We start from the raw sequence: 23,679 nt of genomic DNA on the forward strand, positions 1-23,679 counted from the left end.
TAGGTATCAAAATGTGGTAGAGTGGGTTCCAACCCAGAAACTCTGACTTGAGAGTCCGCGACACTAACCACGGGACCACAACCCGACAAAGGATTGGTGTAGACTTTGTGGCCTGTTTTTACGAGGGATTAACCTCCTGTGATGTCGATTCTCAACTATCGATCCATCTCTTTGGTGGTCTACCCGGGAGTCCTCTACCATGAGGTTGACCGTTCAGTGCGATGTGGGGAATGTGTGGAAATTTTCTTCTTCTTGATGTAGGCCTTGTGGCCTTTTTTACGATGGATTAGCCTCCTGCGATGACAATTCCCAGTTGTCAATCCATATCTTTTGTGGTCGGCCTGGGAGTCGTCTACCTTGGGTTTGTACGTGAAGTGCAGGTGGGGGAGTCTGGATGGTTCCATTCTCTTCACACGCGCATACCATTGTCTCCTTCGTTGCCTTCCCCACCTAACGACATCTTCCATCTCGCATATTTCCCTGATCCTGGCGTTTCTTATTCTATCTCGAAGACTCTTGCCTGATGTGCTCTTCTTAGAGTCTTCATTTCTGACACTCTAAGCGCATTAATTTTAAAAAAAAATTATTATTTATCTGAAATTTGGCAACCCTAGCTGCTCCTTCATCAGGAAGACTTGTATCCCGGCTCGACAGCTTGAAAAAGTGCCTATTTTGGATCTAGTTGTTGATAAGTATTGTTAGGGTGTCCTGATGGTGCATAGGGCACTGCATCTAATTAACTCGATAAGGGTGGTTAGTTACATGAATGTATGGTATGTCAAATACTTGGGCGTGGTCAGGTCAGGAGTTGAAATAATCGGCGGGTATGTATGAGGAGATGCATGAATGTGGAAGAAGCAAAGAATGTTTGCAAAGACAGAGTGGTGTGGCATTCTATTCTCCCAGCCTACCCCTGCGGAGAAGCGGCGTGATGGCTAGTTAGTAAGTTTATTCCACAAAGCTAGTGCCGGGATGGTTTAATAAAAGATACACTTTATTATCTTGTAACAATATTTATATTTATTTCATTGCACTTATTATACTAGATTTTTTTTTTCACTGGCAAAGCACCCAAAATTGTGTATTAATAATAATAAGTAACAATAATGATTTTACCTAAACGTTTTTTTAATGATTTTACTTGAAGTTACTTAAACGTTTTTGCCATTCTTTTTAAAGTGCTTTATGACTGCACTATTGACTTTTTGAGAGTTCATCGATAAGAGGTGCTGGACATTCAGCGGGAAGGACAAACCCTCCGAGCAGGAACTCAAGGTTAGGGAGTAAGGGGCAGATAAACAGTACGTCATCAGCAGTCTCATCCTCCTCTTCACACGCGCATAACGAACAAGTTAGGATATTAAAGATAACCAGATTCAGTCAATTTCTTTTCGTTGTCCAATTTTGTGTATCGCGATGTTATGTCTTAGTAAGGAAGTCTTAACCTTTTAAACGCGTTAACTTTGTTCCTAAGAGACGCCCGTGCGCGGCGGTATTTCGCCGTTTTTTAAATGATTACTTTTATCATGTATTTAGTTAAGAAACGATTTATTTTCCTAAACAAAAACGTTCAATGGGATTCATTGTGCCTTTTTGGTACTCTATAATACACGTGTGTCACATTATTCTTGAAATATATCGTAATATAAACAAATTAGATCGTAACATAAATAAATCAAAGCACGCATCGTGTGTCACTCTTACCCACTGGCGATGCGTAGCGTCGAGAGTGAGACAGATATAGGGCATGATTATGGCGCGGACTAATTACCGACCGCAAGAAAAATCAGGGATCTGTTGTTTTATTTATCCTTGTGATGTTACAAATTATTAGTCAGATATTTCAACAGATGTCATAAGGCCGAGGATTGACGTATTATTTTATCCAAAGTTCCACACCATGAAAAAATCCCTCCAAGTTGAACTGAGGTTCGAAACTTGGAGCAAAGTGAAAACACAAACGCTTATGTCAGCCGCGTATGGGGCATGTCTTGTAAAAACACAAACGGTTATGCGAGCCGCGTGGATCCGGTTAAGCGATCATTTGTAATCGCACTTTGCGCAAGACAGCTCCTCGCCGCTATGCGTCAGGATGTGTTTCTTTAAATTGCTTTTAATAGAACATCTGTATTGACACTTAGAACAAGAAAACTGTTTCACCCCCGTATGAATCGACATGTGTCGACTTAAATTCCCTTTTTGGGAGCATTTATATTCACATTCTGAACAAGAAAACCGTTTCTCTCCAGTGTGAATCAGCTCGTGTTGCTTTAGGTGGCTCTCGTGCGAACATTTATATTCGCAGCTCGAGCAAGATAACAGTTTCTTCCCCGTATGAGTCAGCACATGTCGGTTTAACTCACTTTTCCGCGAAGATTTATACTGACATTCAGAACAAGAAAACGTTTTCTCTCTACTATGAATCAACATGTGCGCGTTTAGATCGCAGTTTCGCGAGCATTTGTATTGACAGTCAGGACAAGAGAAAGGTTTCTCTCCTGTATGAGTCAACATGTGTTGGGTTAAGTCTCCTTTCCGTAAACATTCGAAGCGACACTCTGAACAAGAGAACGGTTTCACCCCAGCGTGAGTTAATATGTGTCTCTTCAAATTTCCTTTCCACGAAAACTTGAAGTCGCATTCGGAACAAGCGAAGCGTTTCTCCCCAGTATGAATAAACATGTGCCGGTTCAAACTCTCTTTTCGTGAAAACCTAAAGTGACATTCGGGACAAGAGAAGCGTTTGTCTTTAGAGTGAATTACCATGTGCATGTTCAGGTCACAGTTTCGCGAGCATTTATATTGACACTCTGGACAAGAGAACGGTTTTTCTCCTGTATGAGTTAGCAGGTGGTACTTTAAATCGCCTTTCCGCAAACACTTAAAGTGACACTGTGAACAAGCAAATTGTTTCTCGCCAGTGTGTGTCAACATGTGTCTCTTTAAATTTCCTTTCAGCGAAAACTTGTATTGACAGACTGAACAAGAGAAGAGTTTCTCCCCGGTATGAATTAATAAGTGCTGGGTTAAATCTCCTTTCCGTAAACATGTGAAGCGACACTCCGAACAAGAGAACTGTTTCACCCCAGTATGAGTCAATATGTGTCTATTCAAATTTCTTTTCAGTGAAAACTTAAAGTCACACTCTGAACAATCGAACCGTTTCACTTCAGAGATAATAGAAGCATTATTACTAGTGCTCTCTGAATAAGTAGGTTTTATTTCACTGCTAACCAAATCTGCAAACAAAAAGCAAACACATATTTTTATTATTTTTAAGATAATAGATTTTTCACCCTACGGGTGATATAACAATGTTTCGCTGGTTAAATGCCAAAGAGTCAAAACTCAAAAAATAAATAAATTAAACTCTTTATTCCAAAAATAGTATCTAAATCGTCAACATTTTCATATTCGAAAAAGACACCCATGATTCTAAATGAAATGGACATTTCTAACGCTAGAATTATGGGTGTTTTTTTCAAAAATAAAAATGTTGACGATTTAGATACCATTTTAGGAATAAAGAGTTTAATTTGTTTGCGTTGTGGCCCTTTAGCATTAAACCAATGACAAATTATAGGTGTCTCAAATTGAAACGAAGCATTCATTATTTTTAAAACGAAGGAAAACTATTTACAATTTTATACTCTCGGAACCCTAAATATAATATCCTCGTCGTGTGTATTGGAATAAAACTCAATAAGTAGTTTTATACAAGCGTTCATTTTTGTAAATACTTACTATTGTTAGCTCCAAGTCTGCTCGAAGTTTCCGTGCATTCTAGCTTAATATCAGAATGATCTGTATCGATCTCAGGGAAGATCGCGCCATCGCTTACTCTGCGCTGCACTGCAGGGCTGATCACTGTACTTGCGTGGACATCGTCACCCCCTTTATAGTCTGCCTTCGATTCGATCTTCAGAACAGGAGTTTCTAGGTAAATATCGGAATAAGTCGTACAAGTGATTGGAACGGGATGAGACGTGTGGGAGAGCTTTCGAGAGACAGAGAAGCCTTCGCCAGAGTGATTGCCAACGTCAGGGGGATCTGATACAGCACAGGAAGAATAAGTTGTATCCACATAGCTTCGTAAACTCATATCCGACTTGATTGTACTGGGATATAATGACCTTTCCATAGTATTTTCTGAATAACCCGATTCACAATTACCGCTCACTGAAGTGATATTAGGTTTGATATCAATACAAGTCTCCATTACTCTTTGTTTGCACATTTGTTCAAATACCGGTTCAATCGTCTCATGACATGCTGCTCCTTCTCTAATATAAAACGTATCATCATCACTACCGGGTTCACTTTTGACAATAGGGACTTCTTGATATATAACATCCTTCTTCACAGTCTTTGGTACACTATCGAGTAGTTCTCCACATACATCTCCCAGTTCGGCTTTGACGTTCTCCATCTTTGCGTTAATATTAATTAAACGTCATTAGATGTCTGCTTAATTAATACTATATCACAGCGCCACGTATTCTATTTTGTTACAATCTAACTAATGAGTTACAGAAATTATTTACTTGGAAAAGAAACAATAAAAACACACTAAGTTTTCAATCAAATACTACTACGCAGTACACGGCGCACTGGCCACAAGTCCACCATTTCATGACAGACGACGAACATAGACAAATTACTAATCATAGACAATATGGTGTCATCAAAGACATAACTCGTACTCCACGACTCATTACCAAATGTCGCTTTGATCCTTTTCAGGTACAAATACAGACTTCCTATGCATTATTTCATAACTCCTATAGTTTGACCAACCACCCTCAAACGACAACTAGTTAGAAGAACTAAGTGTAATGATTATATTAGTGTTTGATGAGGTAGTGTACAGGAGATTCCGACCTATCTAAAAAGAAAAGTGTACGAATCCTGCATACTGCCAGATAAAGCATATGCACTAAACTATGGCTATGACAAAGACAAATGCAGAGGAGCTCAAGAAGTGCACACAGAAATCCAAGAAAGTCAAGACTAAGACAAGACCAAGGTTAGTTTCTAATAAATAAAACATATTTAGCGAATGTGAGCGGGAGAACAGAACCAAGACGGCCGAAAAAGACTTCAGATCAATCAGAACATAAAGTCTGCGTAATCGGAGGGTATGTATGACTGTATGGATGTGAGGAAGCTAGGAGTGTATGTCAGAACAGAAGAGTGTGGCGTTCCACCCTCTCTGCCTACCCCTGAGGAGAAACGGCGCGATAGCAGTAGTAGTAAAACAAAATAATTTAAACATATTTAATTTTAAACACACATTTAAAGAACACAGGATCACACAAAGCTGCTTTCCATAACACACTTTTGGAAAATTGTCAAAAAAAAGTTAGGAGGTGGGATTTTTTAAGGATAATATCTTACAAAGAAATTTAGTTACAGAGAAACGTTTATAGTTTTTTAAGGATTTTTATTATTTCAATTTTCTGGTGGCGCCAGTCCGGGGTAATATTGAATAAATATCAGAGTGAAAAAATCAATTATATTTATTTGACCCCCCCTGGGAATCGAACCCGGGACCTCCGGAACGGTGGCCAAGAGTGCTGACCATGACCACACTACGGAGGCGGACAAAAATCTGAGTATACACTCCTAAATTATACACGAACATTCAATTGCTTTTTTTTATTCATTATGCACTGACATAGAATATATTATCAAGACTGTAAAAAAACATTGTGTAATTGAAAATATACCCTTATGGTAGGGACTGACCGGAGCATTTCGTCGTAACGTAACGTCGTAACATCGCTCGCGGCGAGTATCCGAAACTATAGATGGAGCTCTCGGTTCGCTGTACTGACTATACGACCAAATGGCTTCGGTCAGTTCCCCTACTTTAAGGGTATATTTTCAATTTACGCAATAATTTAAAAGTCATTTGATTCATTATAGGCCATTCGCGCCTTTTCTACGCGGGAAGTCAAATGTACGCGTCTGGCGCGTACGCTGCACCCGATTTTTCATTTCATGTGGTTGACTACTGGCACTTGCTCAATAACTCCAGCACGCTCAAGTACTCCCACACGCTCAAAAACTCCTACACTTTCGATCACTCTCACATTCACCTTATTATGCACCGCAATAATATGCTTTCTCAAGTTAAATTTCTGTGCAGACTTGTACGGACACTGCGTACAAGAAAACGGTTTCTCGCCATTGTGAACTAGCACGTGTCTTTTTAAATATACTTTCCTTAAGCATTTGTACTGACACTCTGAACAGGAGAACGGCTTCTCGCCGGAATGAATCAACATGTGTTTGTTGAAACCGCCTTTTTGTGAACATTTATACTCGCACTTGGGGCAAGAGAACAGTTTCTCACTGGAATGATTCGACATGTGTATTTTTAAGTAAGACTTTTCCGAGCACTTGTATGGACACTGCGGACACGCGAATGGTTTCTCGCCGGTGTGCTTGAACATATGTCGTTTTAAATTATTTTTTCTAAAACACTTGTAGCTACACTCTGTGCAAGAGAACGGCTTCTCGCCGGAATGGGTTAACATGTGTTGCTTTAAATGAGAGTTCTTTCCACATTTGTATTCACACTCTGAGCACGTAAATTGCTTCGCGCCGGCTGATTTTTTAGAATTTTTGGTGCGCCTTCCCGCATCTGTAAAGAAAATTAAAAACAATTTAATGTTTAAATAAATAAATACAAGAAAGTGATTTATTTATAAGCCTTTTGCTACGATGAAACGTTTTTCTATCATTTACTTGCTAAATCAGCCAGATTTAAAATGTAGATTACTCTAAAAACACGACACACTCATTTTTCGACAAGCATATTTTATTGTTTCCTATAAATTTGTGGCAGTTTATGTAAACTCAATTTTGAAATATTTTTTGCAGATATACTCGAATTTGGTGCCTAAATAGGGCCATGATAAGCGGTGTGACATAATCCGTAGCCGGATTTCAGGTATTTGGATGCAAGATAAATCAACAAAATTAAATTTTACAATTCGATCACACATGTCGAAGTCAATGTAATGTTACTAACCAGAGACTGCCTGAGTTTTGGTGGAGGATTCCGAACGTTCTTGTTTGATACAAGAAATATTTAATTTTCCTTTAGTGACCCGTGCTTCAGAACTGGTTCCTGGTTTCACTGTCTCCTCGGTATGGGAATCATCACTTTCATCGTCTGTTTCGGGTTCAGCTTTGATGATAGGAACCTCCGGATATATAAAATTGGAACACGATGCATTGGGATGAGACTCCTGTTCTGTCTTGAGTTTAGATGTATTGGTACCGTGTCCCGACGAAAATGGCTTTTCTTCTTCAGTATGGAGATCATCGACGTCTTCTTCATCTGTCTTTGGTTCAGCTTTGATATTTGTATGGATAATATTGGAATAAGATGGTTCTTCTACGGGCGTTTCGGGATGTGATGCTTCTTTTCTTGTCACTGGATCCATTGCTAATTATCCCAGTCCAGTTTTGATGTTCACTGTATTGACTTTTATATATTTATCAATCTGCTACTCGACTTGCATATCAACGCAATCATTTTCTATAAATCAATAATCTGGAATTATTAAACGCTGATTACTTTGCACGAATAACGATTTTATAAGACAGCCTTGCTCAAAATTGCACGTAGAAATTAAAACTGTTACAAATTAATATGAAAATAATTGATTATTTACAATAAATATATATTCATTACTTTTTATTATAATTGACAGCAAAACCGTGTCATAAAAGTACATCTTGACCAAGATTTACTTTCGAAGCACTAAACACCAACAAAACTATCTTCATAGAACTTCCTCACGGACGTAAATCCATAAATTGAGACAGAACACCTTACAAACACGAAAATTTCAGGAAAATATTAAATATTATACAGGAGTACATGACATACATGACACGGCCGCCATTTCATGATTGTCATAGACTAAAATATATGTCATAGACACTTTAGGTCAGGCCTACTGCTAAAATATAAACGGGGTAAGATATATAACAATATCAATGTTACACTGAAGCGACGACCGAAACAATAAAAAATCACCTTAATTTGATTATGAAATACGTATATTTATTTTTTCTTTTCTTTGTCAGCCAATTTTTCTACTGCTGGATGTAGACCTATTCTTTTTTTTCAAAATTCTCTCGCTTGGGCTTTTAATACCCACGATGGGGACAATGTCATCGGCCCATCTTTTTTAAGGCTGGTCTTTTCCTTTATTCATGTTCCATGGTTTCCACCGTAGAATTCTGGATGCCCATCTGTTCATTCTTGGTCTTTTAACATGACTTGCTCATTGCCATTTCAGTCTAGCAACCTTTGTCAGGCGTAAGAATTATTTGTTTCTGATTTTAACTCTCAGATTTATACCTTGAATTTGTGTCTCCATAGACCCAAGAAAGGAAAAACGTGCTGAGAGTGTCAGGAATGAAGACTCTAAGGAGAATATCTGGCAACAGTCTACCATATAGAATACGGAACACCAGGATAAGAGAAATATGCGAGATCGAAGACATCATTAGGTGGGGAAAGCGACAAAAAAGACAATGGTATGCGAATTTGAGAAGAATGGAACCATCCAGACTCCCACACCTGCACTTCACGGACAAACCCAAGATGGACGACTCCCAGGCCGACTCCAATTCCAACTGGAAATTGTCGTTGCAGGAGGCTAATCCATCTTTAAAAAAAGGCCGCAAGGCCTTAATCAAGAAGAAGAAAATTACAAATATTATTCATCCGATTATATGTAATAGGGTAAATACTTGCATACCTACCTACGTAAATGAGTATCGATAATTTAAATATTTATAATATTGATTGACCCAGTACATATGTAAACTCACATCCTAATTAAAATCATACACCTAAGTAACTTCACTGCTACTTAGAATCAATGAAATATATAAACTCATGCCTCTAATGAGAAAGCGAGTGTTTTGCCTAGATTTTTCACTCATGAATTACATAAAATTAAATAATTTTAAACATAAAGAGTAAATTCACTCACGAGTAGGCATGGGCCTCAAAAAATATATGAAACTATAAAACTCAAAAAGTCACTTGGACGTTAGACAGACATGATAAAATAAATATTGATTTGAATATTGTCTATGGACCGCGTTATTGTCTATGCCATGACGTGGCAGTCGAGTTCACTATTGAATCTAGTTCACTGTGTCATAATATATTATATATTGTTTCACTGGGAATCACTTGTATGTTCGTTGTTACAGTTTCAGTTTCAAAAAATCTCGGCCATGAAGAAGTACTTGAAAATGGCTCTGCAGCGGCAGCAGGCGGTGTGAAGAATTATATATTAAATACAAAAAACAAAATTAAAAAAAATAAATATGCTTAATAAAAATAATTCATCGACTGTCTAAGCATCACTTCGCTTTTTCTTCAGCGGTAAGCAGAGAGAATCAAACCTCGCGCACTTGTCTTTGCAAACATTATTCACCTCTTTCACATTCACGCATATTTTTATACATACCCTCTGAATATTTACTTGATCTGACTACGCCCAAGTATTTGAAGTACTCTATCTTTATCCTCGGGTTTCTTCAACCTTCTTGTGCTTCTATCTCTGTTAAACGATTAGTTTAACCTTACCTTGCTCATACATTGGTTCCATATGTTTAAACCATCTCAACGCACCTTTCTTAATTCGACGAATATTGCTCATCTCAGCCTTGCATTCTTTCCTTTTGTAAACCATTCGAGCATGTATTTCGCGTAACTTATATTTTTTTCTTGTTATTTTTTAATATTAAAAAATGTGGCGCTTGAGTGCAGAAAACATAAAGGACAGTTCGTTTGCCTGAGATAAGCAAAATCGATAATTTTAACATCTTGGTGACGGTGAAGTTTGTTAACGAAGTGTAATTTGACGCGGGCGATATAAGATCGAAAGGAAAGAACGACGACAGAAAATAATCGATAATATGTTTGTATTTAAGTACACACAGTATCCGCCTCCGCTGTGTAATGGTCAGTGTGTTAAGCTTCCTTACTGGAGGTCCCGAGTTCGATTCCCAAGGGGGGGCGGTGAAATTAAATATTAGTGTTTTCACACTCTGATATTTATTTAATACTACCCTGGACTGGTCCCTGAAGCGCAGGAGTGATCACCTTACCTTCATGTAAGTAAGGATCAAGATAACACTGCGTCAATACGATGCAGTGTCCTATGCGCCATTGGGTGGGATAAGAGTAAGAAGACACAGTATAGTAGACACCTATCCGCTATACAGCAAAGGAAACATTGAAACATGACAGATTAATTGAAGACGTGTTTTTTGTTTATGAAGTTGAAGTTGACAATGTGTTAAAAAAAAGTTGTGTTGAGATAGTTTGGGCAGGTAAATAAAATGAGTAAATAAAGTAAAACACGTCTGCCTCCGTAGTGTAATGGTCAGCACGCTCGGCTAACGCTCTGGAGGTCCCGGGTTCGAGCGTGGTGGGCCGATCACCTTTCCTTCATGTGTTAACGATCAATATAACACTGCTTTTATATGATGCAGTGCCCTATGCACCGTCGAGGTGCGGATAAGGGTTTGAAAAAAAAACACATTTAGAAGGCGAATACAGTTGGTAATAAAAGCAGTTAAAAATTAAGTATTTCTAATACACATTTGAAAGTTACCGGGAGTCGGAGAAATCGGCAGGAATGTTAGAGGAGTTGAATGCTTGCGAAGACACATTGGTGTGGCGTTCTATTCTCTCTGCCTACCGGTGCGGAACAGTGTGATGGTGAGTTTTGTTTTTATTTTTATGAAAGTCAAGTTATTGTTTGATTTACAGATGGAGCTGGCTTTAGCGAGCGTCAAAACGGAAGTCGAAGAGTTAAAAGAGATACCAACTTGTGTTGGTGAAGAGCCGCCATGTCCCAGCATGCTCGAGGCAGGCCCCAAGACTGAAGAATCAAAAGGTCTTGTGATACCTTCGACCATCACGTCCCCGGATGTCCCTAAAGTGAAAGCTGAACCAGAGACAGATGAAGAAGGTGATCTTCATGGTGTGGAGAGCGCGAGGGAGAAGGCAGCTAAACCCGGTACCAGTACTGGACTGCAGTGCACCGATGGGGCCATGGACACTTCTAGTATTGATGTTAAAGAAGTGTTTCCAGATTTGTCGAACAGAATCACAACTTCCCCTGGTAAGTATTATGTTCTAAATGCCAAAGAACCAAGATGACCTTATATCATTCTCATCTCATCCTTCATATTAACAACATAAGACACCGATAAAACTTTTATTTTCACTAACTAACTAACCATTACGCCGCTTCTCCGCAGGGGTAGGCAGAGATAATAGAACGCCACACCACTCTGTTCTTTGCAAATATTCCTCGCTTCTTCCACGTTCATTCATCTCCTCATACACACTCCGATTGTTTCGAATCCTAATCTGACTTTCAAGTATTTGGCATACCTGATCGTGTCAAGTTTTTTTCGATCTTCCTATGCGTATGATATGTATCCATTCAGTGGACATGTATCACATTATATTCTATACTTATCTTCTTTTTGTGCCAAGCCACGCTGAGAGTTAAGAATCACCATGGCAATTTATTACTTTGTCTGTAGCCGCTCTAAACAGCGACTTCTAATGTTCATATCACTGTGAATCAGAACACCTACTCCTGAATGAGCTCGGTCTTCTTTATTTTTTCCAGATTAATATCCTGTAAAATTGAGTATATTGATATGCCTTTCCCTCTTTTCTAACTTACTAACGCCGCTTCAACACAGGGGTAGGCAGAGGGAATAGAATGCCACACCAATCTGTCTTTGCAAACAACCCTCGCCACTTCCACATGCGCCTTATCATCTTTAAGTATTTCTCACTCCTAATCCTAATCCTTATAATCCTCCTCCTTTCTCATGCGGGCCTGGCACCGACAACGACGGAGTTTACTTTAGATTGAATTTAAAATATATTACATAAAATATTTTTTTTTCAGATTTAAGCAAAAGCACAATGTCAACATTTCCTGAACAAATTCATAATTCGTCACCTAAAAGAACAAATTACACGTGCTCAAAGTGTCAATTTACGTGCTCACGTAAGGCGAGCTTGAAATCGCACTTGTCGGGCCGTACTTGCAAGAAACCGTTCGCCTGTTCAGAGTGTAAATTCACATGCGTACTGAAATGGAAATTGAAGAGACATTTGAGCATTCACACCGGCCTGGAACCATATTCGTGCTCGGAGTGTAGCCTCACCTTTTCAAGGAAATCAGATTTGAAATTGCATAGCTCAACTCATGCCCCCGAGAAGTCAATCTCGTGCTCGATGTGTGATTTTAAATGTCAAAATAGAGAGGATTTAAAAATGCACAAATCTTCTCACGCTGGCGAAAAACCATTTTCATGTTCAGAATGCGATTATAAGTGTTCGAAGAAAGGTCTTTTGAAACAACACATGTTGACGCATATAAGCGAGAAAACAGTTGCCTGTCAGGAGTGTAACTATACGTGCTCGAATAAATGGTTACTAAAATCACACATGGTGACTCATACTAAAGAAAAACCTTTCTCGTGCTTGGAGTGCAAATATACTTGCCCGAGGAAAAGCGATCTAAAAACACACATGCTGATTCATACTGGAGAGAAGCCATTCTCTTGCTCAGAGTGCGATTATAGGAGTCCGAGGAAGGGAGACTTGAAAGTGCACATGGTCACACACTCTGCCGACAAACTGTTGGTTTGCCCCGAGTGTAATTTCACATATTCCCAAAAGGCGAATTTGAAATTGCACATGCTAACCCACACCGGTGAGAAACCATTCTCCTGCACGCACTGCAAATATTCGACTTCAAGGAAAGGATGTTTGAAAATACATATGCTGACGCACACCGGCGAGAAACCATTCAGGTGTACACAGTGTTCATTCACGTGCTCGCAGAAGTGGAATTTAAAAAGGCATATCATAATTCACGCTGGTGCCAGACAGTACTTTTGTATAGGCTGTAACTATACTTCTACAAAGAAAAAAGATTTGAGATCGCACATGGCACGCCACATCCATAACTAGAGAGCGTTTATACATACGGATATCTTGAATATTTCCTGATATATGATTATATTTTGACTTTTATTTGTAGCCCGAAGGGCGCGTTCTTGTATTTACAATATCAAAAAATATAAATGTAGGTATATTAATACATATAAAATTATGAATATAAAGAACATAAATTGGGTGTCTGATAAAGTCTATATAAATGGAAGTATATGATTTATAAGTAAAATAATACATTCCTTATTTTTATTAAATCCAAAAAGTATAAAACAGGGTTCCACAACAATATTTCAAGATGGTGACGTTACGTGAGTTTTGAGAAGTACCTGAAGTTTTTCCAACTCAGCACAAGTATTTTGAGTCTTATATTGTATAAAGTATTTTTAAATTATAACATGTTATATGAAAATAAAATAAAATGTTAATATAAATGTGACTTAATTTCTGAACACGTGGTTTACGAACAGCTATTGTAATTTACGATGCAAATCTTTTCAAAACACCAGGTAATGTCTACTTCAAAAACTTGTCATCCATAGTGTCCGCCTCTGTAGTGTAGTGGTCAGCACGCTAGGATACCGTACTCGAGGTACCGGGTTCGATTTCCAGGGGAAGTGATGAAATGTGATTTTGTCACCATAATATTTAAATTTTGTACTGACATTTCTTGGTGAAATTGCATTTTATATAATAAAATAACAACTACGTATTTTTTTTCCACATAAATTTTATTTGACCGGCAACCGGGTTTCCTTATAACCGACTGGTCAGACCAGTCTATTTGTGTATTTAAAAATCAAGATAACACTGTTTCTGTACGATACAGCGCCCTAAGCACCATTAAGTGCGGAAAAGGTTTATTCTATTTATTACTTTACCCACCTCTATATATTCCTGATTTTTTTCTGGTCACTTGTCGATGAAAACAGTTGAAGTTTTCGAAACTAGTCGTGCGTAATGAAATAAAACTCAATAAGTGGTATTAAATAGGTGTTTAATATGACTCTTTATTTCGTATTTTTAAAATATCTCTGTAGTACCTACTTCGTTTTATTGACGGAACACTTTTTAAATTGAAAAAATAATAAATACATTACATATCTTATATATAATGTTTGTATACATTCCATTTCATCTGCAGTTAATGTTCTTAATACTCAATATTTATTATAATTTACATAGTTTCAAAAATATATATATATTGTTAACATTAAAACGCACTCTTCGGGCTCCAAATAAGAATAAAAATACAATCATGTAGAATAAAATAATAACTATGCGATTTTTTCCACATTAAATTTATTTGACCAGCGACCGGGTTTTAACGTAACCGACATCATCAGACTGGTCGCAATAAACCCGGTCGCTGGTCAAATAAAATTCATGTGGAAAAAAACTACAGTTACTATTGTATTCTATAAAATGCAATTTCAACAAAAAATATCAGTAAAAAAGTGAAATCCAATATAATCATGTCTTCGCTAATATACCAGATATTTGTATTTTTAAACGGTCTTCAGTAAATATGGGATGCCACGTGCAACCGCAAATCTTTTTTCTTCGTACAGGTATAATTACAGCCTGTGCACGTGTACCGTTTCGCAGCTGTATGGATTACATTATGTCTTTTTAAATTATACTTCTGCGAGCACGTATAATTACACATTGTACAACTGAATGGTCTCTCGCCGGTGTGCGTCAGCATATGTGTTTTCAAACATGCTTTCCTCGAAGACGCAAATTCACAATACGTACAGGAGAATGGTTTCTCACCAGTGTGGGTCAGCATGTGTAATTTCAAATTCGCCTTTTGGGAATACGCATAATTACACTCGGGGCAAGAGAACAGTTTCATGGCGGAATGATTATTGATCATGTGCGCTTTTAAGTCTCCCTTCCTCGGACACTTGTAATCACACTCTGGACAAGAGAATGGCTTCTCTCCAGTGTGAATCAACATGTGTTTTTTCAGATCACCTTTCCTCGGACAGGTATATTTGCACTCCGAACAAGAAAAAGGTTTTTCTGTTGTATGAGTCACCATGTGTGATTTTAGGAACCACTTCTTCGAGCATGTATAGTCGCATAACTGGCAGGCAAATGGCCTCTCGCCAGTATGAGTCAACATGTGTGGTTTTAAATAATATTTTTTTCTGCACTTGTAATCGCATTCTGAACATGAAAATGGTTTATCACCAGCGTGAGAAGATTTGTGCATTTTTAAATCCTCTCTATTTTGACATTTAAAATCACATTTTGAACACGAAAATGACCTCTCGACAGGATGAATTGACTTGTGTAATTTCAAATCTGATTTCCTTGAAAAAGTAAGGCTACACTCTGAGCACGAATACGGTTTCAGACCGGTATGAACGCTCAAATGTCTCCTCAATTTCCATTTCTTTACGCATGTAAATTTACACTCTGAACATGCGAACTTTTCGCAAGCATGGCTTGACACGTGTGATTTTAAGCTTCTTTTACGTGAGAACGTAAAATTACAATTTGAGCATATATATTGTTTTTCTTTGGGTCTGTCTGGTGATGAATTATAATTTTGTTCTGAAAATGTTGATGTGCTTTCCCCTAAATCTGGAAGAAAAAAACAACAATTCATGTATTTAAAAAAAATCTAAGCGTAACTTAGCCTTACTTAAGGCTTGAAAATTTGAGAGAGTAGTTGGACTGCAGTACTGAGTCGCTGTTTAGAGCGACTGCAGACAAAGTAAGAATTGTCATTATGACTATTAAACCTCAGCGTGGTTTGGCACAGTAAGAAGTAGTACCAATATTATATTATACCTACTCTATATAAAAAGAAGGAGTATAGTAGTAGTATAAGAAGTAGATAAGTATAATTTATAATGTGGTACAGACCCACTGAATGAGAGGATATTAGACACCTCTCCAGTTGACTAAAACCAGTGTGAAAGATACGTCGTTGTCTTAAAATGTTAATATGAAGAATATCATGAGAATGATACAAGTTATATTGGTTCTATGGCATTCAGTACATAATGTTTACCAGATGTAGCCGTGAATGTGTTCGACGCTTCCGAAAACACTTCTTTAACATCAATACTAGAAGTGTCCATGGCCCCATGGGTGCACTGCAGTCCAGTACTGGTCCCGGGTTTAGCTGCCTCCTCCCTCGCGCACTCCACAGCATGAAGATCACCGCCTTCTTCATCTGTCTCTGGTTCAACTTTCACTTTAGGGACATCCGGGGACGTGATCGTCGAAGGTATCACAAGACCTTTTGATTCTTCAGTCTTGGGGTCTGCCTCGAGCATGCTGAGACATGGTGGCTTTTCACCAACACATGTTGGTATCTCTTTTAACTCTTCGACTTCCGTTTTGACGCTCGCTAAAGCCAGCTCCATCTGTAATTCAAAAAATTATTTGACTTTCATAAAATAAAAATAAGCCAAGCATCGCACCGTTCCCGCACCGGTAGGTAGAGAGAATAGAACGCCACAACAATGTGTCTTCGCAAGCATTCATCTCCTCTTACATACCTGCCGACTACACCGACTCCCGATCACTCTAAGTACCTACTAAAAATACTTAATTTTCATCTGCTTTTATAACCAACTGTATTCGCCTTATAAATTGTTTTACTGTTCTTTATTCCATCATTCGATTCACATGACCAAACCATTTCACACCTGTTTACGGCGTGCACATATCTGTGCGTTTCATAAACCTTATTTTGCGGCGGTGAGTACATTTTTGTGAAGTTCGGTTATATTACCTTTAACTTCATAAACAAAAAGCACGTCTTAAACGTCTAATTTATCATGTTAGCTTTGGTGTATAGCGGTGTCACTATACTACATAAATATTATCGATTCTTTCATGTCGTCATTCTTTCGATGCGAACGAATATCGCTCGCGTCAAATTACATTTCGTTAAAAAAATTTACCGTCACCAATGTATTAAAATTATGGATTTTGCTTATCTCAGACTTACATACAAACTTTCCTTGACTTTTTTTCTGTACTTCAACCGTCTACATTTTTATTTAAGCATTATAAAATAGTAAGAAAAATTATGAGTTACGTGGAATATACGTTCCCATGATAAAACAAGTAAATAATGCAAGGCTGAGATGAGCAATATACGTCAAATTAAGGTGTGTTGAGATGGTTTGGGCATATGGGATCAATGAGTGAGCAAATAGCGGTTAAACAAAGCTTTATATATAGAGACAGAAGATGACAAAGGCCAAGAAAAACCGAGAAAAAAGAAAAATTGAGCACTTAAAACACTTGGAACAGGTCAGGTATGGAAATATTCTGTGAGTGTGTACAAGTAAATGCGGGAATATTGAAGAAGTGAATAATATTTGCAAATACAAGTGCGCTGCGTATTATTCTCTCTGCTTACCCCTGAAGCGAAACAACGTGATGGTAAGTTAGTAATTGAATTTTTTTAGTATATTTTATATATTTCTAGTGTTTATGTATTCAAAACATAATTTTTCACACCGCCTCTCTCTGCAGAGCCATTTTCAAATACTTCTTCATGAACGAAGCTTTTTAAAACTGTAACAAGGGACATACAACTGATTTCCAGTAAAACACAATATGTATCGTGACACAGTGGACTCCTAGATCAAAGACTAATCCATTTTTTTAAATCCTAGATTAAATAATGAACTACACTGCCACGTCAAAACTATCCGACATTCGGCAGAAACATAGACGTGCTACGAATCATAGACAATAATTAGTCAATTCGCAATTATAATTTTATGCAACGATGCACAACTCTCTCGGTATGACAACAAATAAACATATTTTTTTAAATGGCAGTAGTATTTATCATTAGCATAAGGGTAAATTCGAATCTAAATATACCTTTTTTCAAAATCCTTGAAGATTTTTTTAATGGTATTTGCATTTGTTATTTACTATGCTTATTATGTACAAGGTTTATAAATCACGAAGTAAATGTTTGTTATTTCTAACTAAAAAAATTGATATTAATCTATGTTGGGAACAGGAGGCATAATCTAGTGTCAGCCGATCAGGAACTTGTCAGAATTTGCTCATTGCTAAGAGGAAACCACGTTGCACTCCTCAGGAGAAGCCGGACTGTTGACTGTCGTCAACAGGCCTTTCGTTCCACTAGAAGAGGGTTCGGCATTTTATGTCCTAGCTTAGTCTATAGTACCGATGTAATCAACTATTTTTATATATGATACCCATCCTTCCCCTCAATCCCCTCACTAACCCTCCCTTTCTTCCCCTCCCTCACTCTGTAAATCTTCGTCAGCCAATTTTCCTCCCCTTCTCTCTCCCCTTCCTCTTTCAAAATACTCGTCACTCTATCTCCTCATTTCCCCATATCCCTATATATTCCATACTCTCTCTGTATCTCCCTTAACCTCACCCCATATCGTCGTCTTTCTCTTCCTATATCATCCCTCCTCTCAATTTCTCTATCACCTCCTCTTCTATTAACCTATCACACTCCCTTTCTCCATCTTTCCCCTTATATATTCCTCTCTTTCTCCTACATCTAAGATGCCCATATGGCTACCGTTTTTATACTCTTAGGTGATCATTATCACCTATTGCAGTTATGCGTGCATACAAGACTTGGCAATCGGCTTGGTAATCGTGCGTACACTCTAATTCCATCAGTACACACCTTTTGCACCCATACCGGCCTATAGGTTGCTCATGTGGCTACCATATGAACACTCTTGGCTCATTATTATACACCGCGTGCAGACAAGACACCAATATTGCAACCATTCGTGCACTCTAGGTCCATCAATTTACGCCTTTTGCACCTGGGCGTGCATATAACCGTATGCATACTCTTGGCTCATAATTATACACCTTTTGCGCTAGGCGATTTTTACGTATATAGACATCTCAACATTAATGAGATGTTTAAATGTCCATATAAATATTTCCAAAGTAGACAAACATTGATTTGTAAACAAAGCTTTTGATACTCAACATGTTATTTTGGATAATATGCTGATTACAGTGAATACACAGCTTGCAAAAAAATGAGAGAGACAGAGTGCTTCAGAAATAAGCTCCATTTATTGAAAAATGTATTTACTTTGCGTCTCTTCGATACAGTGCTCTATACACAATCGTTTTCTGATGTTTTGAAGAAAGTAGGTACGATAAAGTACCTACCTTCTTCCGCTGGTGCATCTAGATCTATGTCTAGAGTAATTGTCTATGGGTTTTCTAACACCACCTGCGTTTCAATTCTTGACAGCCGAGTTCGGAGCTCTCTTGGTATATTTGTAATATATTATAAAAATAGAGTGTTTAGCCGTTTTAATAATTTTTAAATAAATTTACGCGATTTTCTAACATTCGTCGAAAGCGTTTTGAAGGTGGGTTTTTAATATTATTTTCGCCGATGTTATTCGTTTTCTACTCAGTGTGTTAATTGCTCAAGCTAGTGCTAGTGCGGGTATGCAACACTGAGTATTCTGGAATCTGCATGATAAAAATATTGAAGGAAATTGGTTACACAAACCAAGCTAGGACACAAAATGCCGAACCCTTTTCTAGTGGAACGGAAGGTGTATGGTTTTTATGGTTTTTGGTATGGTTTTTTTTTTAAAGATGGGAATTGCATTTATTATTTACCTTGCTTATTATGTAAAAGGTTCATAATCATTTAGTCGTTTGTTTCTTCTAGCTAATTAAATATGTTTTTATTTGAATTTGTGTTGGGTACAGGAGGGATAGTCTAGTGTGGGCCAAACAGGAACTTCTCAGCATTTGCTCATTGCTGGGAGGAAACCACGTAAAACTCCTCAGGGGAAGGCGGACTGTTGACTGGATGACAGTATGGTTGATTGGGGGCATTGGCGTGATGGTTGGGTAGTAAGTTATTAATGACATTTTTTCATAGTTATAACTATTGCTAATTTTCAGATTACATAAATACATTGCCAAATTGGCAAAAGCTTTATTTTATAAAAAAATGGAGCTGGCTTCAGTTAGTGTCAAGTCTGAACCGGGAGACGAAGAAGAGGAAACCCCCTGTACTGAGGAAGCGATTGATCATTTGAAACTCAAGATTGAGCCTGACTCCGGTGCAGTTGCTCTTCGCGAAGACCTGCATCTCCACTCGTACTACCCGGAGGTCCCTGTCGTCAAACCTGAACCAGAGACGGACGATGAAGACGGTGACGAAGCGGGGACCAGCACTGATCACCTCACTGAATCGCCCACACATCACTCTCATCCTGACCTTAAAAAAGAATGCGCCGAGTCCCACAACGGTCAGAAAAATGAAAGTAAGTACTATTACTACTACTACTGCCGTCATCCCGCTTCCCCGGTTTGGTAGATAGAGAAAAACGCTACACACTAGTGTCTTTCCATACATTCCTAGCTTCCTTAACATCCATACATCTAATATATTATTAGATTAAAACCAATATTTTTAGCTTTTCCACTTTATTTTTATTTGCCCAGCGACCGGGTTTCGTCGTTACCGACATCATTAGACTGGTACATACATCTGGTACAGACTGGTACATACATGTACGTACATACATACATCTAATACATCCATACAATTGCGTAGATTTTTGACACGACCTGATTTTAGATTCTAATTGATATGTCTGATAAGTCTTTTTTTGATGTTTGCAAAGACAGATTAGTGTGGCGTTCTATTTTCTCTGCCAAAACCTGCATGGAGTCAGCGTCATGGTTGGTTAGTTTAAAAGATTATCTAAAATTGCCCAAACTTTCTAATTTCACACACCTTTCTTGATTTCTTCGATAATGCTTATCCTCACCGTTGCATTCTTTCCCTAAATCACCATATTTTTCAAATAAATAAATATTATTTTAGTTGTAAAGAAGCGCAAGAGAGTGAAACAGAAGGTATTGCATCCGTGCAATGTGTGCAACATAGCCTGCAAGAGGAAGCACATGAGCAAGAAGCGCTTCGCTTGTATGGTGTGCAGCGGCGCTTTCACGCGCAAAGCGGACCTAGAGAAACACATGCTGACCCACACGGGCGAGAAACCCTTCGCCTGTTCGGAATGCAGCTTCAGATCCGTGCAGAAGAGCAACTTGAAGAGGCATCTCCTAACGCACGCGGGACTGAGAGCCTTCCAATGCCCGCGCTGCAAGTTCAAATGCTACAGCGAGAGCACTTTGCAGAAACACATCCCGATTCACACCAACGAGAAATCCTTCTCATGCCCGTCTTGCACTTTTAAGTGCGTCCAGGAAGCCACCATGGAGCGGCACCAGCTGAAGCACACTGGTGAGAAGCCATACGCCTGTCCGCACTGCGCATATACCAGCGCGTGGAAGAGCAGTATCAACAAGCACCTGACGACTCATTCGAACGAGAAACCATTTTCTTGTTCCGTATGCAGATTCGCTTCCGCCTCGAAAAGCAGTCTAAAACGACACCTTTTAGTAATTCATGGTTTGGATCAGTTTTAAGACTTATGATAAATTATTTGCAACAAAATCTTCTGAAAATGCTCTTTTAAGTGCCAGATGAAATCACTCTGGAGCGGCACTAGATGAAACACATTGCTGAGAAGCCATACGCTTGTCCGTACTGCACAAATTCCAGCGCATGGAAGAGCAGTACCAACAAGCACTTGTCGACTTATTCGAACGAGAAACCATTTTCTTGTTCCCTATGCAGTTTTTGCTTCCTAGCTGCCTTAAACGACATCTTTTGATGATTAATGCTGTGAATCAGTTTGACCTTTGTGATAATATTAGTTGCAACGAAATCTTTTGAAAAATGCACTTTTAGTGCGTTCTGGAAGCCATTTGAAGCGACACCAATCAAAACAACCTTGGCTGGAGAGTTATACACGTGATGTAATTACACACTGATGAATCTATACGCTTCAATGTATTTACATTATGTGCATTTGTAGACTGCGAGACGGTATCCAATTTATGAGGGTTTCAATTCTCCAGTTTAAGAAAGAAGTCTGGCTGGACCTACTAGAAATTTATTTCCGAAAAATCGGTACGGCGGCTGGTTGCCAAAGTCAGGGAGACTGCAAAAATGCTGATCGGGTCCAATACACCGCCAATCTATTATAATGCGTTGGAGGTCAATAGAAAAAAGGACGAGAGACCCCTCTCACAACGTTAAGGAGACCTACTCAGAGGGAATAATTCCAGAGCTAGGAAAGGAGAGTATCCGAGAATGTTCACGAAAGCTATGAAAGAGTGGGAAGCACATTTGTACACTTTATATTATTTCCTATTTTGCCGTGTGTATTTGAATAAATTGCATTTTCCAACACTTATTGAGTAATTTCAATATTTTATCAGCAATGACCGTTATGAAATGTACGTAAGATGCTTCCAGAATTATTTTGCATACTAGGAAACATCTGAAAACATCATTTTCAATTTCAAACTTGAATTTCGACCACTTACTTTTATTCGCTAGACTTTGTGTGTCCAAATTTTTGTTTACAAAGTGGAGCTCAACCCGAAATTGTGCAAACTATTGTCTCTTTCACATATATGTACCTACCTGATTTGACACGCACAAATATTTGAAACGTACTCGATCATGCAAGTTTTCCTCGTTCTTCTTCCTCTCCAATTTCTTCAAAAACATATTTCCCATATATAGAAACCCACTATCCTTTCTGAAATTTCCTCATTGCTTACTATTTGCCACACAGATCTACATGCATCTCTTTAAAAAACCATGACTTTGTATTTGCTGCCCATTCATTAGCAAGTCGCTTCCCTTGCACACACTATTACACCCTTGTCACCAGCTGCAGGTCTTCTCTACTGTCGGCAAGAAGCACAGCATCGTCAGCATACAAAAGGCATCAGGCAGACAAAAATCGATCATTTTACCTCGCAAATTTAAACGTTTCAGTTTTTCATGCAATTATCCATGTATAGATTCAATATATCAAGATGAGGATTTAGAATAAACAACTAATTTTCCAAGTATTAACTTAATTGCCCATGTGATATTTCACATGACGATGTGACTTAATATCTTGCCTTGATGTAATTGACGATCAGGATAACCTTGTGTCGATCCAATGCTGTGCCCTTTGCACCATTGGGTAGAGACGAGGGTGATCATATTAATTAATGACGGAGGAAAAGCGCTATTCAGGGAAATACTAAAATATTATAAACATGCAGCTCACACGGTGGAAGCATAGACAGTGTGAAACATCATAGACAATTTAATGTTAAAGACAATAAAGTATGTCATAGACAATACAATTCAGTTCGTAAATATTTTTCCGTACCTATTTTCTTCATCTTTCACCCCTCTTCGTACACAAATAGTGCGTAGGGTACTGCATCTGATATCAGAAACAAAAATAACTCAACCATTGATTGTATTTTGTCCGCTTCCGTAGTGTAATGGTTAGCACGCTCGGCTACGTTCTGGAGGTCCCGGACACCAAATGAAAGCAAGGATATTGGATCGAAATTCGAGTAGTGTGACTGTCAATCATGAGTAGATTATTGAATGTTGCACGCTTATAAAGTGATTAGTAAAACCAGCCTATGACAGCCTAAGCCTTATGAATACTTAGACTTACATATACTTTGAGTAGTATGGTCGCCAATCGTGGGTAGAATGGTGAATGTTGCACGTGTGTTAAGTGATC

At 38.3% G+C, this 23,679-nt stretch overlaps 4 protein-coding genes across 8 annotated transcripts; 2 read left to right on the plus strand and 2 right to left on the minus strand.

Annotated features, from left to right (window-relative positions):
* Positions 1 to 5,263: 5,263 nt before the first annotated feature.
* Positions 5,264 to 7,940, minus strand: LOC148301824 (uncharacterized). Of its 2 annotated transcripts, none has more exons than XM_088272636.1 (3): positions 7,709 to 7,936; positions 7,040 to 7,552; positions 5,264 to 6,649 (listed from the first exon to the last, which is right to left on the minus strand). In XM_088272636.1, the coding sequence occupies exons 2-3, from the start codon at positions 7,455 to 7,457 to the stop codon at positions 5,997 to 5,999; spliced, it is 1,071 nt and encodes a 356-aa protein (XP_088128762.1). In that variant the 5' UTR covers positions 7,458 to 7,552; positions 7,709 to 7,936; the 3' UTR covers positions 5,264 to 5,996. The 2 variants fall into 2 exon arrangements, with proteins under 2 accessions (XP_088128762.1, XP_088128761.1); XM_088272635.1 differs by having other exon boundaries at positions 5,266 to 6,649; positions 7,040 to 7,567; positions 7,709 to 7,940.
* Positions 7,941 to 9,162: 1,222 nt separating this feature from the next.
* Positions 9,163 to 13,470, plus strand: LOC148301825 (uncharacterized). The gene is made up of 3 exons (XM_088272620.1): positions 9,163 to 9,315; positions 10,820 to 11,174; positions 11,982 to 13,470. The coding sequence occupies exons 1-3, from the start codon at positions 9,274 to 9,276 to the stop codon at positions 13,052 to 13,054; spliced, it is 1,470 nt and encodes a 489-aa protein (XP_088128746.1). The 5' UTR covers positions 9,163 to 9,273; the 3' UTR covers positions 13,055 to 13,470.
* Positions 13,471 to 14,039: 569 nt separating this feature from the next.
* Positions 14,040 to 17,734, minus strand: LOC148301826 (uncharacterized). 3 transcript variants are annotated; one of them, XM_088272623.1, is made up of 3 exons: positions 17,606 to 17,734; positions 16,054 to 16,422; positions 14,040 to 15,631 (listed from the first exon to the last, which is right to left on the minus strand). In XM_088272623.1, exons 2-3 carry the CDS (start codon positions 16,420 to 16,422, stop codon positions 15,626 to 15,628), a joined length of 375 nt encoding a protein of 124 aa, XP_088128749.1. In that variant the 5' UTR covers positions 17,606 to 17,734; the 3' UTR covers positions 14,040 to 15,625. The 3 variants fall into 3 exon arrangements, with proteins under 3 accessions (XP_088128749.1, XP_088128747.1, XP_088128748.1); XM_088272621.1 differs by having other exon boundaries at positions 16,065 to 16,422; positions 17,531 to 17,663; XM_088272622.1 differs by having other exon boundaries at positions 15,560 to 15,631; positions 17,531 to 17,663.
* A 1,507-nt stretch (positions 17,735 to 19,241) lies between these two features.
* On the plus strand, positions 19,242 to 22,329 carry LOC148301827 (uncharacterized). Of its 2 annotated transcripts, none has more exons than XM_088272633.1 (3): positions 19,242 to 19,410; positions 19,961 to 20,325; positions 20,892 to 22,329. In XM_088272633.1, the coding sequence occupies exons 2-3, from the start codon at positions 20,010 to 20,012 to the stop codon at positions 21,494 to 21,496; spliced, it is 921 nt and encodes a 306-aa protein (XP_088128759.1). In that variant the 5' UTR covers positions 19,242 to 19,410; positions 19,961 to 20,009; the 3' UTR covers positions 21,497 to 22,329. The 2 variants fall into 2 exon arrangements, with proteins under 2 accessions (XP_088128759.1, XP_088128760.1); XM_088272634.1 differs by lacking the exon at positions 19,242 to 19,410 and adding an exon at positions 19,542 to 19,602.
* Positions 22,330 to 23,679: the final 1,350 nt, after the last annotated feature.

Source organism: Brachycentrus maculatus, unplaced genomic scaffold (genome assembly GCF_059751285.1).
Source record: "Brachycentrus maculatus isolate JH-2025_06_01 unplaced genomic scaffold, ASM5975128v1 h1tg000513l, whole genome shotgun sequence".
In the NCBI taxonomy this organism is placed as follows: Eukaryota; Metazoa; Arthropoda; class Insecta; order Trichoptera; family Brachycentridae; genus Brachycentrus; species Brachycentrus maculatus.

Coding starts and splice junctions, on each gene's coding strand:
- LOC148301825 (XM_088272620.1), top strand. CDS start 9,274: ATGAAGAAGTACTTGAAAATGGCTCTGCAGCGGCAGCAGGCG. Junction 9,316..10,819: donor CTCTGCAGCGGCAGCAGGCG/GTGTGAAGAATT, acceptor TTTGATTTACAG/ATGGAGCTGGCTTTAGCGAG. Junction 11,175..11,981: donor CAGAATCACAACTTCCCCTG/GTAAGTATTATG, acceptor TTTTTTTTTCAG/ATTTAAGCAAAAGCACAATG.
- LOC148301824 (XM_088272636.1), bottom strand. CDS start 7,457: ATGGATCCAGTGACAAGAAAAGAAGCATCACATCCCGAAACGCCCGTA. Junction 6,650..7,039: donor CAAAACTCAGGCAGTCTCTG/GTTAGTAACATT, acceptor TTTTCTTTACAG/ATGCGGGAAGGCGCACCAAA.
- LOC148301827 (XM_088272633.1), top strand. CDS start 20,010: ATGGAGCTGGCTTCAGTTAGTGTCAAGTCTGAACCGGGAGACGAAGAA. Junction 20,326..20,891: donor CAACGGTCAGAAAAATGAAA/GTAAGTACTATT, acceptor ATATTATTTTAG/TTGTAAAGAAGCGCAAGAGA.
- LOC148301826 (XM_088272621.1), bottom strand. CDS start 17,569: ATGAAGAAGTATTTGAAAATGGCTCTGCAGAGAGAGGCG. Junction 16,423..17,530: donor TGGCTCTGCAGAGAGAGGCG/GTGTGAAAAATT, acceptor TTTGAATTACAG/ATGGAGCTGGCTTTAGCGAG. Junction 15,632..16,064: donor CACATTCACGGCTACATCTG/GTAAACATTATG, acceptor TTTTTCTTCCAG/ATTTAGGGGAAAGCACATCA.